This window comes from Brachionichthys hirsutus, chromosome 12, assembly GCF_040956055.1.
Source record: "Brachionichthys hirsutus isolate HB-005 chromosome 12, CSIRO-AGI_Bhir_v1, whole genome shotgun sequence".
Taxonomy (NCBI): domain Eukaryota; kingdom Metazoa; phylum Chordata; class Actinopteri; order Lophiiformes; family Brachionichthyidae; genus Brachionichthys; species Brachionichthys hirsutus.
Window position 1 is genome coordinate 6,660,508 of NC_090908.1, and position 19,456 is coordinate 6,679,963.

General features: G+C 44.2%; 1 protein-coding gene across 1 annotated transcript; it reads right to left on the reverse strand.

Moving 5' to 3' along the window:
- Window positions 1-27: 27 nt before the first annotated feature.
- Window positions 28-19,307, reverse strand: ranbp2 (RAN binding protein 2). Its single transcript, XM_068746506.1, has 26 exons — window positions 19,236-19,307; window positions 17,214-17,281; window positions 17,002-17,113; window positions 16,668-16,820; window positions 16,352-16,582; window positions 16,079-16,221; window positions 15,497-15,692; window positions 15,032-15,172; window positions 14,649-14,808; window positions 14,255-14,436; window positions 13,757-13,953; window positions 12,528-12,651; window positions 10,854-11,015; window positions 10,626-10,763; window positions 9,649-9,780; window positions 9,263-9,493; window positions 9,070-9,153; window positions 8,015-8,144; window positions 7,808-7,902; window positions 3,325-7,729; window positions 2,894-2,971; window positions 1,501-1,677; window positions 1,279-1,365; window positions 887-1,062; window positions 198-615; window positions 28-35 (listed from the first exon to the last, which is right to left on the reverse strand). Exons 1-26 carry the CDS (start codon window positions 19,305-19,307, stop codon window positions 28-30), a joined length of 8,100 nt encoding a protein of 2,699 aa, XP_068602607.1.
- Window positions 19,308-19,456: the final 149 nt, after the last annotated feature.

Consider the following 19,456-nt stretch of genomic DNA (forward strand, 5'->3'; position numbering starts at 1 on the left):
TGCTGAACTATTTGAAAGTGAAAAGCTTCACACATCTTTATTAAACAAAGGGTAATTCAGTACAGTTATTAACATATAGTAAGAGTCAAAAGTGTTTAAGCAGAAACACGTACGTGACAATATACATTTTTATTTTGGTCCAAACAAACAAAACAAAAAAAAATCAGTAGACTTTGAGCAATGTACAGAAAATATACCTCGACTAGCTGTTGTGGCAGCAGAAGCTGCGGCGGCAGTCCCAGCATTGGACTCTGGGCTCTTCTTAGTGGACAGATCAATGGGAGAGCTGCTGCTTGGAGTCTCACCGGGAGTCTCACCGGGAGTCTCACCGGGAGTCTCACCGGGAGTCTCACCGGGAGTCTCACCGGGAGTCTCACCGGGAGTCTCACCGGGAGTCTCACCGGGAGTCTCACCGGGAGTCTCACCGGGAGTCTCACTGGGAGTCTCACCGGGAGTCTCACCGGGAGTCTCTGTTGGCTGCTCTGTGGTTTGCTCCTCTGGTGTAGACGTGCTGCCTGCAGCTTCTATGGTGCTGGATAGCCGACTCGCCATTGGCTCCTTTGGTGCTAAAGCCGGGCTGTGAGAAGTCTTTTCCTCTTGGTTTAACTGGGCATTCTGAAATCATTGAAAAATCACAACAATAATGTCTTCCTAATATAATAAAAAAATGAAACAAATAATCACTGCTTTAGCAAACAGTAAAATATTAACGAGACTTCTACCTATGTAAAGTAAAAAAAAAATCGTATTTTTGGAAATCAAATGATTCAGTTTTGCTTACTTGACTCTCTTAAATGAATGAAGTTAAAAAGGAAAGCAAGAACTGCTAACCCGTTTCAAATTATCTGTGCAGAATTGTCTCTTTTCTAAATGTTGTAACCGTTACCAAGTCTTGCTGCGCTTCTCTGACTTTTGTCTCAAAGTCGTCGTTCTTGTCGTGGTCCGGGTCGCTGTCGGCGGTGCTCAGGCCACAGAAGAAGGTGGCTGGTAGCTGCAGGACTTTGGCCTTCTCCTCTTCCTCTGGCGTGGGCTTCTTCTCCCAGACTACCTGGCATTCTGGCTCTGAATGCAAGACACACAAGTCGAAGGCTAGAGAATGGCTGCCGTGACTGGTGAGGAGAGTCACCTTTGACCAAGTCCATGTAATATTGTACACACGATGTGTGATACGTTGAGGATATTATCTTTCACAGCCCAAACAATGTGTGTGAAATTAAACAAGATAAACACGATACTTTGAAAATCTAGGGAAATGAAAGTGTGTTTAAAAAGACTTACCATTATTACTTGCTGCGCCCATTTTCTCAGCAGGATCAGGGTAGAGCTTCCCATTTAAGGCTTTTACAGCCGATTCATAATCCTCATCTGAAAATCACCACAGATTTGACTTTTTTTTTTTTTTTTTTTTTTTTTAAAGATCAAGAAAGATGTTGGTTCCAGTGTTTGCTTGAAACCAATTAACACACCTCTGCACCATTGTTTGTAATGCATTTGTCTTACTATCTGTTTGATCATCGCTGGTGTAGCCCGGCTCATTCTGGTAGCAGAAGAAGGTGAGCGGCAGCAGGAGCTTCCGGGCTAGAGCAGCTTGTTCAGCGGTTGGCTCCTTCACATACAAAACCTCCACCTCCGAGTCAGCATCCGACATTGCACTAACGCCTTCTGCCTGAGGCGACCCTTTGACAAACAAAACAACAAAGAGAATCAAAGTGGGGAGGAGCGACTGGAAAGAAAATCAGTGGGGAAGCCCTTTTAAACAGAAGGTGTTAGTTTCACACACAGAAACAACATGCACTGCGGAACCGAACAGCATGCATTCGGTTTATAAACGTCTGGGACAATTTGTATTAAGGGAACATTTCAATGCGCATGTCTCAGTGTTTGTCACTTTAAGTGACAGAACACATGAACATTAAAAAGCATCAGGGATCATTTATAGTTTGCTGAGTGCCATACGAGAATATGAATTCAGTTGTGACCGTGTACTTGCCACAAACCGAATCTTCACAGCTGACCTTTTAGAAGAAATAAACTTTTGATGTCTTGTGCATCAATTAAACAAAATTGTCTTGTAATTTAATTGTGATAAAATTATAGTCATACCATGGTCCTATATTACATGTTGAATATCACATTTGTGAATGCATAATTTTTCGTGTGTGTGTTTGTGTGAGTGTCCATAAAACAAAATGAGTTTTATCTGGATATATGTACAGTGGAACCTCGGTTCTTGAACGACTCGGTTCCCGAACAAATAAATGGCGTTTAAAATGTCTCCAAAGTCGAACACGACTGGAGCCGAGGCGAACCGAAGACACGCAAGCAAAGTCTTCAGTTTGAGTTGACCTGCCATAGGAGAAAGACTGTGCTAATTTTTCATTTCGTGTGCGTGTTTTTTTTCGCTTTGTTCTCTTTAGCTTGCTCTTCTTAGCCATGGGTCCAAAGAAAGGCAGCTTTAAAGACCACATATTACCGTATACTCTTTTTCGACAAGTTAATTACGCTCAATGATAAAAGTGAGGTTCTGCATATATTGAGTTAAATTCACAAAAAATGCAGGCTACTTAAATCTAATCCTTTTTTCAAGTACATCTTTTAGGTTATTTTAAATAATTGCTTTTTACTTGTTTATTTAACTGTGACAGTCATTTCTCCCACTACATGCAAAAAATAGAGATGCTGGACCACGTTTTGAACAAATTCTTCCTCCTGTGTGAGACGCCTGTATCTTGAGACACGACTAAGCTTCTTTGTAAAAACAAATACTGCATCTCCACACACTGGACATGCAAAACATAAGCTTCAATGTTTCTTCCACTCCGTGCATCCAGGTTATTTTCTTCTAGTATTAAGGGCCAGCGAGGTTAAAACACACTTGCAGTGATTAGAGTACCTGCGGGCTCAAATTGGGTGGTTGATGTGCTGGTCCAAAAAGCCATTGGGTTATCTTTGAAAAGCCTAAAATCCAGCCCTAAAGGATGATGGGATGTTGGGTGAAGAGAAACTAATTTTAAGCCTGGTATCAGAAAACAAAGCTAAAAGGAAATTGTGAAATACCACATGAGTATGTATTCAATGAATTGTGTTCAAGATTATTTAGTTATTGTCCTCAGAGTATTGTAATATAAAAGTATAAAAAGTAGCTGCAAGAGGTGGTGATGGGAAATCAGTGATACGAACACAAACTTCTGGCAAATCTTTAAAGTGTGTTGGGTTGGCTGGGTCAACTGACGAGATGGAGCAGTGAGATGCAGGTGAAACGAGGCATTCATGATTCTCAGTCAGAAACAGAAATATTGTGGTCAAAGTAAGCCATTTCTTTACCTTTCTCTGGAATCTTAAACACACGTGTTGCCGGTGAAGTCTCGGCCAGATTTCCAGCTTCTTTGCCTTTCAACCAGGATTCAGATTCCACAGTCTCAGAGACAGATTTAGGAGAGCCAAAAAACCTCTGAAGGCTATCACTGCCAAAAACAAACTTTGGGGGCGACACGACAGTCTTTGAGGGGTTGATAGGACTTGGAGACACAGTTGGACTTGGCTTACACTCAGATGGAAGTTCCGTGAGTTCTTTTGTGGTTTCTTCTAGAACAGTGATGGCTGCCTGCCCGCATAAAGCTGTGGCCGTGTTAGCGGACTCTTTGGGTGCACCGTCTCGAGGTGTTGCGACCTTGGAATTCACCGAAGTCATTAGTTCCTTTTTCTCTTGGGCAACCCGGGCCTCTTCAAACACTTGTTTGAATGTGTTTGCAGTGTCCTGCAGCTTGAACCTTACAGCCAGCTGCTCCATGCTACTTTCTCCTACTTCTGCGAAGTCTAAAGCACTCCAGACCCAGGCCTTCTCAGCACCCTTCATAGGTTCCAGCTTCATGGTTGATGTGATCCAGTGGTTAGCACAGATCTTAAGCACCTGGTCTCTCCTCATTAACAATCTCACACGCTTCGTGTCAAAATGTTGCAAGATCTTGAGGTCTCCAATACCCCGTTCCTTCCACTGACCCAGTTCTTTATCGTAGCGATACAGTTTGGCCCTGTGGCTGAAAACCACCTGCTCATTCTCCTCTCCTGTGGAAATCTCTACCAGGTCAGGCAAGGGGATTACCGGCTCAAAGTAGTGGGCATCCTTCTCTTCATCCTGGGATACATCCTGCTCATCATCGGTACCCACTGAAGCTCTGCTTTGGTTAAGCTTAGCAGGAGACTTGGAGGAGCCGACGCCAGGCTGGAAGCTAAAACTGAAACCACTAGTGGATTCACCAAAGCGGAAAAGATTCTTACGTATGGAGCTACTAGCAATGGGTGAGGTATAGAACGATGCGTCTGCAGAGGCATCTAAAGCCTCGCCTCTCAGGTCATAGTTATCCCACTCCAAGGTGGGACCAGTGGGTTCACCTTGCGGCTTTATTAGGCTTGAAAGATCGCTGGGAGCTGAAACCTCTCCCTGACCGTCATTATTACTGTTGATCTTTGTTTTCTCATCAGTCAAAAAGAATTTCAAGTCTTTCAAGCCAGACTTCATTTCCTCGGCTTTCTGAATGAGGAGCGCTGTTCTGCCGGAGTCAACCAGCTTGTGTGGCGTTTGTAGGGGGATGTCCAAGAGGAGTCTTTGACATTCTTCAAACTTCTCTTTAAACTCCTCAGCAAGCTCTGGGGTTTTGAACTTAGCAGCCAACTGCTCAAGGTTAGGATCTCCATTCGAGAAGTCATTGGCCATCCAAATCCATGCTTTGTCGGAACCTGCCAGGGGCTTCAGATTCATGGTGGTGGTGATCCAGTGGTTAGCGCACACCTTCAGAACTTGCTCTCTCCTCATCAGCACCCTCAGCCGGCCATTAGTGGCGTTTTTCAGAATTTTAAGGATACCGACGCCGCGCTCTTTCCACTGACTATTATCACCGTCAAATCTGAACAGTTTGACACGCTGAGAGTAAAGAACCTGCTCATCTTCCTCCCCAGTCACCACGTCAACCATATCAGGCATCTGGACTACTGGATCGAACTGAAGATCATCGTTCTCCTCTGTTTTATACATGCCATCATCCTCCAGCTCATTTGCAGCATCCGTCTTGTTGGGAGTTGCCAGTAATGAGGAGAACAGCTGTGCACCAGCGCCAGAAAAACCTTTGAAGTTTGGGTCCTCCTGGCCAAACTGGTAATCACCAGAAGAACTTGCCAAAGCTGCAAAGCTAAAACTATCGGCTTTACCAGAAATTAATGGATTTTGGTCATCTGAAGGATCCACTAAGGGTTTAGACACATTTTCTTTCTCCTTGTGTTTGTCAGCGATGCTTTTCAGAAAACTAGATGCTGATCCCGATGGAGGAATCTGATCATCAGTTGAGGGGGATTCATTGTCAGGTTCCTGAACGCCAAATTTGAAGCCACCAGTCATTGGCATCGAGAATGAGAAGGCTGGAGAACTAGAAACAGACCGAGAAGCTTCAAACTTGAAGGAAGCAGCTGAACCTTTATCGCTACTCTGACCAAACTGAAACGTTTTGCCCGTTTCAAAAGGAACTGTAAATCCGGTTCCAGCCGGCTGGCTTGATGTACTCTTGGAGCCAAAGCTAAAACTGAACGTGGAAGCTGAGGAAGCAGTGCTGGTGGCATTTGTTGCATTTGGATTTGGCGCCTGACAGGCCAAACACTTATCGACAGATGATTTGTTTCTTACCAGACAAGTGTCACAGTCCCATTGCCCATCCTTCTTGCCAAACATATCGTCTAAAGAGGCAGTGTGAGGAGCGTTGCAGGAAATACATTCAGTAGCTGAGGAACCATTTCTGACTTTGCAGGCATTGCAGTCCCACTTCTTATCCTTTTCTGCAAGGTCCCCTGCAGGTACTGGCAGGTTTGGTGCTATTACGGGCCCCTCTTTTGATTTATCGGCAGGATTGGGGGTTTGACAGCAAACACATTTGTTGGAAGAGGCTTCATTTCTTACTTCACATACATCACAGTCCCACTGCCCGGGCTTCTTGCGGAATAAAGAAGCAATAGTTACAGAGGGCTGCGGTGCAGGTACATTTGTAGTTGCTGCAGGGGAGCCTTCGTGAGCTTTACAAGAAGCGCAACTGTCTGCAGAAGCCTCGTTTCTTGTGGAACATGCGTTGCAGTCCCACTGCCCCGGTGTCTTGCCAAAATGGGCCCCAAGAAATGAACCAGAAGTACTGACTACTGTGTCCTCAGGTTTTGAGTTGCTGGTGCCAAATGTAAAAGAGGAGGGTATAGAAGCTCCAAAAGCACTAAATCCACTAAACGTAGAACTAGTATTGGTGGGCGCTGATGAATCGGTTCCAAATTTAAAAGTAAAGGGTCTGGCTTTGGCTTCACCAGCAGCCTGAATATCTGGCTTGGATGAAACATTGGGATTGGCATTTTGACAAGCAACACACTTGACATCCGTGGGTTTGTTTCTCACACAGCACACAGTGCAGTCCCATTCCCCTTCTCTACGTGCAAACCGGGCAGCCAGCGAGCCAGTCTCTTTTGAGGGCGCCTCTTTCTTCTCCCGTTCATGCTTCTCTGATGATTTTAGCATTTTCTGCGCTTCCTCAAATTTGACTTTGAAAAGCGACGCGTCATCGACTGTTTTGAATCGGATGGCCAGTTGTTCGGGTTTAGGTTCTTCATCTGCATAATCAACAGCATTCCATGCCCAGGATTTGTCAGAGCCTGCGTTCGGTTTGAGAAGCATATCAGCAGTGATATAATGGTTTGCACAGATCTTGAGCACCTGTTCCCTTCTCATTAAGAGGCGGACATTCCCTTTAGAGTTGTGTTTTAAGATCTTAATGTTGCCAATACCCCGCTCCTTCCACTCTTTTGTATCTGCATCAAATCGATACAGCTTTGCCCTGTTGCAGAAAATTTCCTCCTCTTCCTCCTCACCCGTTTTTATATCTACTTTGTCAGGAAGGGGTACAATGGGTTCAAAATGAGGGCCGTTGTCATCGTCTTCAACTTGGGTACTGTCATTGTCGCTCTCCGCTGCCCTTTCCTCTTCTGCCGCAGGTTTGGAAATCCCAAACACTGGTTTTGTAACATTCCCAAATTTAAAGAAATGTTCTGCCAGATCTCCAGTGCCTGTGCTTCGTGTGGAATCGGCAAAAGTGAAACCAGTATCACTTTTATTCCCAAAGGTGAAGATGCCAGTTTTGTTGGGGGGTTGCTCCTTGGTGGCAGACCTCTCTGGGGTGATGTCTGCTTTAGCAGGTATGTCTGCTGTAAGAAGCCCAAGCAAACTTTCACTGTGCGTGGTCTGGGAAGCTGAGAACATGAAATCGCCATCATTGGATTTAAAGTTTGAGTTGAATTTAAAATCAGTTGAAGGTGTTGATTGGGCAATTGCTGTTGCTCCGAAACTAGGGACTTTGGGCACTTCTGCAGGTGCCTGCTGGCCGAAGGAGAGTTTCCCAAAGTCCATCGGTTTACCCTCGACACTCTGTGGTGGCTGAACAGGGACTACAGTTGGGTTGGTAAAGTACCCGGGTTCAGGCAGGGGAGGGTTTGAAGTTTGCCGGGTTACACTCTGAATGTAATATTCCTCACTATATGGGGACAGAAGGCCTGCGGCTTGTGGCTCAAAGCGAAGGGGGGCCCCAAAGCCCGGCTCTTGAGGAGGGTAAATACAGGGTGGTGCTGTCTGTAATGGAGGTGTATGACTGGGCTGCTGGTAGCCATACGTATGCTGTGGAGGTGGCATGCGGTTCATGCCATACACAGGACCCTTTGCAAAGAGAAAGAAATCACATGAACACGGCAAACGTTTGTGTTTATCCCTGAAGGACGGTGAAATGATCGTTACCTTGGTTGGAGTCACATTTGCTGCTGTGCGCAGGAGATACTGAGAATCATAAGCTGGAGACTGGTTGTAGTACACAGCGGATCCTGTGGTGGCAACTTCAGAACAAACAGAAAAAGTTGTAATCTTGAAAGAACATTTGCCAAATGCTTAAGACAAAAATATGAAACTATTAATTTAGACACGCTTTGGTTTCACTATCGTGCGGACCTGTTAAGGGGGCTCCGTGGTAAGACTGGACCGGGGTGAAAGACTCCTGTAGACCTTCAGCCCCGTACATTTTGTGATGAGGGGAGCCTGCGTTTCCTGAAGAGTTGTGCCTCAGATCATGAACCTCATTCTAAAAACAGCCCAAAGAGAAGCGATTTAATTTGACATCAATTCTTTTTAAGGCAAGTGTCATAAAGCTCGTCGACAGCTATTTGCTCAAACTGTTATTGCCTTCCTTTCCTCAGCTTGAGGTAGAAAAAAATCCTTCATTTGGAACTGGATTTTAATAAAAACACACCATCATTTTTAATTTTAATCCTGCACTCCCATCCTAAAATATTGGAACACTGAGGCAAATTCCTTTATTTTTTGCTGTAGATTGAAAACATGTTTGACATCAAAAGAAGAGTACGAGACAAGAAATCAACATTTCAGATTTTATTTCCAGGTATTTACATCTGGAAACTGATACACAGCTTAAAAGACATTGCCTTTTCTTTGAACCCACCCATTTTTCATGTGAGCAAAAGTAGTGGAACATGTGACTAACAGGCGTGTTTTGTTGCCAAGGCCTTTCCTTAGTCACTGCTCACTCAAACACTAAATAGCACTGGATGTCTACAATCAGACAGCATTTATAGTTGGAGGTGTGACCAACATAAAAAACAGAAAGCTGTCTATGATAGTAATTTTACAAACTTTGGCCGTCCAGATCACGGAAATCAAAGCTGAAACGTTGATCTCGTCTCATTCTATTGATGTCACACGTAAATGAATTCGATCAACAGCAAAAATAAAGAAACCTGCCTCATTGTTCTAAATACTTTTTGGAGGAGAACGCATTTGAGTAAATCTGAAAGGTGACATATCCTTTAGTGGTGAAAACTCATACGTATCCTCTTTGTTTTTATAATACATTTTATCGGCTCAGTACAACATAAGCATACTCGTCTCACTCCACTGCTCTGATTTCTATAAACATTTAAACTGGAGTCAAAATAAAGTTACCGGTATGTAAAACCAACGATGGAAAATATGTAATCTCTTAACCTGACCTTGAGGGCTTCGACTTGCCGACACAGCATCTGGAGGAGACTTTTCTGGTCCTCGACCCATTGAGGCGGAGTTTTAGGAGAAATCTGAATAAAATAGCACAATTATTATTTGAGCGCAACAATGTCTACATATGAACCTTTATATTAGATATAATTTACAGTACATAGACAAAACAAATCTCAGATGGTCTACCATGTGTCTTTTGGATGGAGAGACGATGCTTTTGATTGGAGATGGTGTGGAATATTTTATGTGGGACATGTTGGCTGACGTTTCTGTGGGATGAACAGGACTGGAATGAGCTGGTCCTTGATGACCCCCCTCATCCTTCTCTTCCTCTTCATCCAAGGGCTCCCCATTCTCTCCCAGCTGCTGGTTCACATCATTCAGGAGATCCACAATTTCCTCAATGGAAACAGGCAGCTGGGAAACAAATGTAAAAATTGTTTAACAGCTGTTGCGTTGCTTTTTTGGTTACAATTATTCTGTAAATGTATGAAAACTGTTGCTTTAAAAAAAACAAAACCAATGTTTTGTTTGCTTCATGATACGACAAAAAAGAAAAAAAAAAAAGTCACCCTCTCAATGTCGTTTGCATCAGCATTATAGATCTTTGACAAGTACGTCCTGAACTTCCTCAGAAAAGTTAGACACCTGTCTTGGGTCTGCTCAACGCCGTTGCTTGCCTCCTCTGATAACCGCTGGTAGATCTGACAGCGAAGAAAACAAATGACAAAATGAACATTTTCGATGCAGTATGACGCATAGCATCAGGTATTTGTCAATAGAGGGTCAAAATCTGTTCCTCAATGTTTCGGTTGATTATTGACCGATGTTCATGGAATTTAACAGTCATGTAGGGTGGGGATCTCCATCTCACCACCGAATTCCATCCGGATCGGATCCAGATTGACGTAAAATATTACAATTGATGTAAAATATTACATTGAAAAACCAATTTCCGGATTCAAAAATCTGTTAAAAACACACACGAAGTCCGATTCACTTTTACTGCTCATGGTTGGTGCATAAAGATATCAAGAACCTTTCCATGATGCTTCATGGATGGTGTAAATCCAATTAGGAGGGGAATGAGCTGCTCGGCAGAGGTCGCTGAGCGCTTTTCTAGCTCAAACTAGCAATGTTAAGGAAACTTGAAGACCCTTGTAGACCTGCTGACTTAGTTCGAGTTCTTATCTGGTCCCCAGAGTTACATTGAAATTTGTTGACTAGTTTTTCAAGGTTTAAGAATTTTCTTTTGCATTTTTTATGAAAATCTGAAGATGAAGCAGATTCCTTTCCTGTGCATCTTTCCATCATGCAAACACATGAAGTAGTTCGGGCAAAATCCTGCAAACCATCAAACTGACATGGGTGAAAACTATAACCTCATTGATGGAGGCAATAAACCGCAGTATAATGTCAGACTGAAGAAATGACTGAGTGCACTTTGTGGTACAGACAAGGAAACCTTTGCATCTGTCCTGTCCTTTGGTGTATATGCATCGCCGAACGTGAAAGCGGTAATTATCTTGTATAAAAGGGCATGACCTACCTGAGCCAGATGCCAAAAGGACGACAGGTTATTGATGGCTTCAAATGTAGCTATGGCCTCCTCCGTCTTGCCTTCAATATCCAGGAGAACGGCATGTGCAATCTTGGCTTTCTCCTCATAATCCCAGACAGAGGAAATCTGACAACAATTATAGACATGCTTTAAGTCAAATTAAAACAATATACCCGTCGTTTGGTAAATTCTTCATTTTCAACATGCAACATTAACCTGGATATCTTTTGAGGGGAAGTGTATGAAGAGGGGATCGAGTGGTTCTGGTATACTCCGCCTGTTTTTGATTTTCCCCAACAATGGAAGCACAACTTTCCAGTAGTGGACACTGCGACCGATGTACTCCTTCTGGTCGTAGTACGAGTTCACGCCGTCACCCTGGGATATTAAATACACAAAACAGTTGGAAATTAAGTTAAGCTCACCCTATTAGCTTCAAGCACCGTTACCACAGCAATAATGATACCGGTACTGTATGTCAATGCAAACAATAAACAGGTTTATTAGTAGTTGGTCTTTACTTTTGCATATTACCCCAACACAATATTTCTTACACAGTTAGATTAATAATAATTCGTTGGTTTTATAAAGCGCTTTTCTAGACACCCAAAGACGCTTTACATTGCGCATCATTCATTCACTCCATACTTGGTGCTGAAGCTACTATTGTAGCCACAGCTGCCCTGGGCCAGACTGACAGGAGCAAGGCTGACAATTTGCACCATCTGCCCTCCTGACGACCACCGACATTCACTCTCTCATTCCATTCACAAAATCATAATCATAAAATAATCGATGACTGCAGCCCTGGAAACAGTCGGTTTCACTCGGCGTAAGACAGAGAGGAGCAGGTGAAAAGGCATGAGTCTGTGCCGGATCTGGCAAAGTGCTGCGTTAAGCTGCTGCCATCTCAAGCTGTGCTCGTCTGCTTGTGCAAAACAGCCAAAACCCAGATGGGCCTCAGTAAGGTTTCAATAAAGGACGATCCTCATTGACATTTGCACATTGATGTTTGTGTCTTTATATTCTGACAGATTAATGATGCTTTCATGCTGTCATGCATTACCCTACTAGTAATCTAGGACCACCAAAGTATTACGTCTTTACACTCATATTCATACCTGTGAACTATAATGTCGCATTTACACTTGGAAGAATAATTGTAGTATTTTCGGTGTTTTACATGCAGTGAGCGGCACTAGACTGTGTCTTAAGGGAAACCAACAAATTCATACACGGAACAGCCATATAAAACCTTCCCCATAGGTCTTTGTCATGATGGCAATGTGCATTACTATTCGGGCTGTAACAACAGCACTCTCTATTCTTTTACTCAGTATGGTATCTACAATCACTCAGAATAGACAAATGTCAAAGCTCTCAATGACTGATCTACACTGTCGAGACATTCGGGTATTGCTGCTGGCTCGAATAGAAACAGTAATACAGAAATTTGCTACGCATGAATACATTTTGCTCCAGATAGGAGACAAATTTAAAAACTTTGCAACAGGTAGCTGATCTGCTTGTTACTAACCGGGCTGTGTGGCTTCAGGGTTTAATATAACGATTGGTGGAAAATGTATGCTCCAGTAGAAGATGACATTTTGTAATACAACTGATAACAGCTTATAATCAAGCAGAAAATACATCCATCGTTTTAACAGACTGTGGGTTGTATGTGGACATTTTGTCCCACTCGATCAGTGTTCGTTACAAAGCAGGTTGTAGCTGCTAGCAGTAGCAAATCCTTGAACTTGCATTAAGCCCTGGAGTTATTGGAAGATGGGCTTTGCATGACCTACATACCCAAAATAAAATATGGACAGTTCCAGAGCGAGCCGGCAGCATGTGTACTGTGTTGGTAGCTACGGATAGAGCGTGCTTTACCGTCTGGCTGAGACACTGTGCCCAGTGGATGGCCAGCGCTGGTTGGAGTCCATGTTTCTCTCCAGCCCTCAGAGTGTTCAGTCCATGTTGCACAATCATGCGTAGTTTCGCTGACATACCAGGACTGCAAGGTAAAACAAAATATGCCACAACGGATTACGTTCTGTTCTGTTCACGACACTCCTGAAAATGTATGTTTGTATCCACAGCTGCTCAGCGAAGCCTGGGTTTTCTCATCAGCTGCATGAGGCTACAAGTTCCATCCTGTTGTTAAGCTGGATAACCGTATTGGAACTTTATTCTTGCCATGAATCATTTTGCTGAGAATTAGGCAGACTGATTTATATAACTGTAAAAGTTTGTGAGGAGCAAAAACCCAAGGTAGGAATGAATTTAAAGTGTTTTTTTGTATAGCATGAAATGTTAAGAATTTTATTTTTTATATGATGAATTTCGAAAGATTTCATTTCACTTTATGCTTTTACTCTGCCACTGCTGGGATGGTTTACTTTTAGCAGCAAAGGAAGCACAAAAGACCTTTTAGATGACATACGTATTTAAAGTAGGAGACAGTGAAACTTTAGTTTGAGCTGGAGGCCTACTATTACATACTTTGATAAAGAAAAGGAGGCTGTGATTTTAGCTGCCCTGATTATGGTGTGGATGGTGAAGTTGACCAATGATGACAAGCAACCTTTCAAAAGCAAAGCATGGAAAGTAGAATCTTTCCTTCATTTATAACTCCGTGGAATGAACTGCTGCATTTAGGGGTACCCTTGATGTCATTTTGTTTGTTTGGGGTTCAGTATTGACCATCGATCCAAAGATTGTCAGTGCCGTCATGGATTAGCTCACGTAGGATCCCCCAGACAACTAAACGCATAACATAATCGAGCAAAAGATGATCTTGCACTTACTTTTTAGGCTACAGATTATTTTAATCTAGTTTCAGAGACAGAGATTAGACCTTTTAGATTGGCTATCTATCCTTTAAATTATGCTAATTACATCTGCTGTTTCGTGCCCCCCCCCCCCCCCCAAAAAAAAAATAAATACAATTTTTTCCCATGGTCTGAAACCCCTTTCCTGGAGCAACCATCAAGACGGCGGACTTGTGGCCTGGCAGAAGACAACTCCACTATCTCAAGAGATCAGCATCACAGATTCACAGCAGACCATGAGCAGCTCTCTCATCACAAAACACCTCTGGTATTTGTAGTTTTACTCACGCGGCTTGCTTGTGAATGAGGCTATAGATGGCCTCCCACCACTCCCTCTGTCTGTCAGTGGTCAAGAGGCGAAGGAGGGGCAGAGGAAGGCATCGAGGCTCATAGAGCTGCTGCTGCTGCTGGCTTGCTCCACCGCTGATCTTCGCCGTCTCCTGGAGTTGACAGTGGCTACTAAACACGACACCGTACAAGAACACCTGGAGGAACACAGAAAAGACACTGTTTTACATTTTGGAATATATATTAAACTTAACAAAAGAAAAACAATACAAGAGCTGTGTTGCAAAGGTTCCCCTTTATCAAGTGAAGTTAAGTAATTTGGACATGTAGCATCGATCAGTCCAAAACTGATTATGCAACTTATCTTTCCTTTTTGGCCACGTGCATAGCACATAATTTTTTTTTTTTAATTTAGAAGATACTTGGAGATTACATGGGGCCCAAGCTTCATCTTATGTTTTGTGGACCCACCAGAGCAGCCCACACGATTCAACCTACTTCCAAGTCCAGCACACAGATGGACTCCGGCGCGTTGGTGTCCAGCTTGAAAGTTTCCAGAGTAAGCCGAGGAAAAAGCTGCTGCAACCAGTCCCGTAGGGCTGCTCTCTGGCCCAGAAGGGTCCACTGGATCCCCAGCCAGCTCAGATGTTGTAAGTCACCACCCCGCAGCAGGATGGACCCTAGCAGGAGACAACGAAAGCTACACATTGGAGCTTGCTGAGATACAATACTCAGGAACCAGAACCTCCAGAAAAAGCAAAGATATCTAAATCTAACCACGAAAGCAACCGTTAAAGCTAAATGTGGACTCGAACTGAATACAAAACCAAAAACATAAAATGTGAAACGATTTTCAGGTTACTGTAGACCCAAGGCAGATGTTGCTTCATACCAGCATCCCATTTAGCCAGCTGAGAGAGCTCCGGAGCGACGCTGTTCAGGGAATGGATGTTATCGTTGGCAATAAAGGACGATCCAGTTCTGGCATGTGGTCCAAACAGCAGCTCAAACAAAGAGGCCTGACCACTACGGTTCCCAAATGCCTCCACAACCTACGCACAAAAGACATAAAATGAGTTGATGCTTCATTTAATTATCACTCCATCCAGCAACCCATGTCTGATATGAGAAAAACAAGCAGCATTGGTGTAAAAATATAAACAATTCAGTCACATCATATCCATGCAGACCAGCTCAGTGAATTTATCACGACGCACTTCCTTCTCGGCTAAAATCTCTAGAATTTTTACACCGACTCGGAACACTTGGACAGACCTCTTTGATCAAGGTAGATGAATCGGAGCTCAGATTTAGCAACATGTGGCCAGCCTGACTCTGTCTGTCATTGGCCAGCAGCTCCACAAGCTGCGGCGCTGACGGGTCTCTTTTAGTCACTTTAGCCTTTGGTCGCGGGGCCTGGTCGAAGGAAACACAAAACAAAATCAAAGCTCAAAAAATAAATAATAATGCTGCATGCATTAGTCCATAAAGACTATTAATTATAATATTAAATGTATTATCATTCATCTTTAGGCCACTGCATTGTCAGCTCACTAATAAGATTAAAGCACCATCTGTAACACAAAACACAGCCAGATGACAGAACTTTTGTAATAGTTGTTTTTGTTAAAGTCTAAAAACTACAAAATTCAATCCATCACATTCAATGATCTGCGTCGGCATCTTAAAGGGAATCGCCATTCATCAACGGCCAGTTGCAGCTGGTCGTTGTGTGGATACCTGGTAAGCCAGCAGGTAGCAAAGAGCTGCCATGTCGATGACGGCCCTCCAGGTCTGTTGGCGATCCCGAGCCAGCTTCAACAGCAGCGTGGCGACGTGCAAGTAGAGGTGACCTCGCAACTCCACAAACATGTCAAAAAGGTCATCGCCGTGGCGACCAGCAACACTGCTCAGCGTCTGCATTGCCTCATCAAAACTACAGAAACACACAAAGCACTGTCTTTAGCGTACAGCGTAATTGTGAAGATATGCCAAAGGAATAAAAAGGAACATCTGAAGTAGTATTTAACCTTTTTAAATCCACTGCTTCTATTTAAAGTGTTCTTGATTTGTACTGCAGTATAATTCTAGTCGTTCTTTTGGGCACCTTCCACAATTACGATGAAAGCTGTAAAGCAAAAGTCAATGCCGTTTGCCTCAGACATTGAATGCGGATGTTTTTTTTGCAGGAAGTTGTAGACGCTGAGGATGGGAGGAGATTCTATATGCAATGCAAAGCAAACCTGAGCATGGAAAAGTGGAAGTGAGGATTTGATTTGATAGATTATAGCTCATATAAAGAATACACCTTCTTCAACTTACCCTTTAAGGGCATCCAGGCTTGGCTGCATGCTGCTGTCTGACAGAGAGATTCTCAGTAGGCTGCAATGGGCCAATAGGAGTTCCCTCTGAAGACGGCGGCACATCTTCTCATTACTAGAGACGCTGGGCTGAGCCAGATACTCCTGCAACAAAGGACACACATTTACTTTTTTGTGGATTTAAAACCACGATAAACAACAAAACACCATTTTCACTTTCTAAAAAACACAGCTCTGCCAAATATTCTCTGAACTAACGCCTTTCCACGCTGACCTGCAGCGTGTCCAACACCACCGTGCACCACTCCCGGCTGTGCATCAGCACCCCCCTTTTCTCAGCGGCGAGGCAGTGCTTAACGGCTTCGTCGAGTCGTCCGTCCTGACAGAACAGCTGAACCAGCTTCACATTGACGTGAGCATCGGCCGGCCTCGCCGCCAGCTCGGCCTGCAGGAGGTCCAACAGCTGGTTCCAACCCTGCTGACCCCGACGACTCAACAGCCGCTCCTGTAGAAACAGACGGGATGCTCTCATTTCCCTTTGGCCTGATGTGTTGCTAGCCGACTACAAATAACAAATCGGAGGCGCTCACCTTCAGGCTGAAGATCGCCGGGCTTCCTGGCAGCAGCTTGGCCGCTTTCTCCACCCAGAACTCTGCTCTACTGTCACAGACCTCCTTATTGACCAGTAGCTCAGCCACCTTCAGCACAAGGTCCCTCTGCGCTGGGTTCAAATCCACCGAGCGCTACACCAACACAAGGCAGAGAAAACAAACAGGCGTCAGTCTCTACAAAAGCACGCAGAAATGTGATCTAAAAACAAAAACAACAATCACTCATCGGAAACAAAAACATCAGATTATTTCTGACTTCATAATGAAGAAAGGCTCGTTTTCCAGTGTCTCTGCCGGGAAACATTCTTCCCACCTTGTAGCATCCGACTGCCTTGTCGACGTCTTCCTCTCTCTCGTAAAGCTGCCCAAGGAACTTGTGCGCTTTCGGATCCCTCTCCTGAACTTTGAGATACTCGGACACGTGTCTGAGGTGACGATGAAAAACACAAGAGCACTGTCAAAATAAAGAAAACCTCTTCAGAGGCATTAACACATTCAGCCCTGGGGAGGAAATGATGTGCTTACCTTTTGGCAAGGTCATATTCCTTTGCTTCAAAGTACAATCTAGCAAATAAAAATCCTTTGATCTGTTTCTGAGGAGAAAATAATGCATCAGTCAACCACATTTGCTTTTACAGTTCTCAAGTGCATCTTCTATTTTATGTTAGCAGGAAGCCCAAACGGTAAATATTCTCCCCAACTCATATGACCCCTTTTCTGTACCTATAGATTTTGTGTTGTAAATAATCATCCAATCAGAAAGCAGCCCAAACATAACATCGATGCAAACACTGGACACGAGAAACTGAAGCAAAAAGAAGATTATAATGTCACGAAGACATTTACCCGAGAAGCGACACAGGCTTGATTATACTGCATCTCCCGCTTGTTTGTTATTATAACTTGGACTGATTGTCATGGCGACAATGCAGATCCATTGTGCTCTTTTATTATAAGTTAAGTGAAACTTTAATGCCATAATTCTTCTTAAATCGGGCGACACGCAGTGCACGTTTAGAACTAGCATTTGTCGTCGACAGGAGGAGTCAGAAGCGGCGGGGAGTTAATCCGGAATGGCTTTCCTCGACTTTCCTTTGCTGCTAGCTCAGGGGTGGGCAAACTTTTTGACGTGCGGGCCACATTGGGTTTGAAATTTTGACAGAGGGGCCGGGCCAGGAGCTTTTGGATGAGTGTTTGGCCCAGATATACTAAAACGCTGCGTGTAGTGTGCAAACCTCATAGCACAGTAAACACACAGATAAATGTACAACCCGCTTTACTAACAGTGTGTACGAAAAACTGCGTCTTCCAAATGTGCAAAATAGCCTTTATCCAGGTCGTACGTTTGTCTCAATGAATATGCAAGATGCGGCATTTACACATATTTTGGCACAACGGTGTGAGGAGAAATGTAAATAGATTAAAATAGAACAACGGTGTGAGGAGAAATGTAAATAGATTAAAATAGCAATGACATTGTGATCTGTCAAACCTCGTGATTGCATCTGTTCTTTAATAAATTTCACTTGAAGGCGTAAAGTTAAATAAATCAACATTTATTGAAAAAAGATGATCACTTTCAACATTCAAAACATATCAAAACACGAAATACTAAATCTCAATCATTCCTGCTGCGCTCATTGTTGTTCCACTGCTGTGCATAAATGCGCACTTCATTAAAAGACGCACGTTCAAACTTTCCAGATGCATTTTCTTTCATAACAGAACATACAAACTCACCAATTTCAGTGGGAACAGTGTTATTGGTCTCCCTTTTTTGCAAGTGCATCAAAGTCTGGAGTTATTTCTGCTGTTCTATTCTCAGGATAGATCTGAGATGTTGGTCCGTTAACTTGGATCTATGACGGGCTTTATTGATCATGACGCTGAACGTCTGCTCACACACATAGGTCGAGCCAAACAGCAGCAGCACCTTCTGTGCCGTCCTCCGGAGGTTTGGAAACGTGGCTTCGTTAAGTGAGGCATAAAAGTCATCCATGTTAAGAGACTTGAACTTATCCTTCAAGGCGGAGTCGGACTGAAGATCGATCAGTTCCAACTGCAGCTCCTGCGCGGTTTCAGGGTCTTGTGACGGGGGAGGGGACACCAGCAATGGGGGAAACGAAACTAAAAGCAGAGCAACACGCTACAAGCCATCGATGGTCAGTGCTGGTCATCGGACAAGTTCGGCGGGCCGTATTGAAAAGCATAACGGGCCGTGGTTTGCCCATGTCTGTGCTAGCTGCTAGCTGCTAGCCGAACCACATGCCGCGCATTCTGCCAGCACGAAGGGGAGGGAACGACGCGGCGGCGCCGTGCCGGCTAGCTTACGCTAGCTGCCGCTACACACGGACGCGGATCGATGGGCTACGCAGGTCAAAAGCAACACGTTACATCATCTAACTCTACCTTTAAACATTCTAAAGTACACTTTCGCTCCCTGGATCCACGCGTCGCGGCTGTCCCGTCGTCCTAACCGGCTCTCACACTCGACGGTCCGACATGGTGGCAGGCAGCATGCTAACGCTAGCCGCCGGCTCGACTCACCTCTTTGAAAGGCGGAGCAGAACTCTGCACCGACGACACGTAGCGGTCCACTTCGGCTTTACTCCGCCGCATGGCTCCCCGATCCGTTTACCGAAGGAGCTCACAACGCTTAAAAAACGGACTCCGAGGTCTGGCCCGCCGTCACTCCCTGTCGTTCGCTCCCCATGTTGTTTGTTGCGCAGCCTCGTCGCCGTCAAATGGCAGGGGGGATCACGTGGGCC

Coding starts and splice junctions, on each gene's coding strand:
- ranbp2 (XM_068746506.1), bottom strand. CDS start 19,307: ATGCGGCGGAGTAAAGCCGAAGTGGACCGCTACGTGTCGTCGGTGCAG. Junction 14,809..15,031: donor CATCTACCTTGATCAAAGAG/GTCTGTCCAAGT, acceptor TTTTGTGCGTAG/GTTGTGGAGGCATTTGGGAA. Junction 13,954..14,254: donor TCTGTGTGCTGGACTTGGAA/GTAGGTTGAATC, acceptor GTGTTCCTCCAG/GTGTTCTTGTACGGTGTCGT.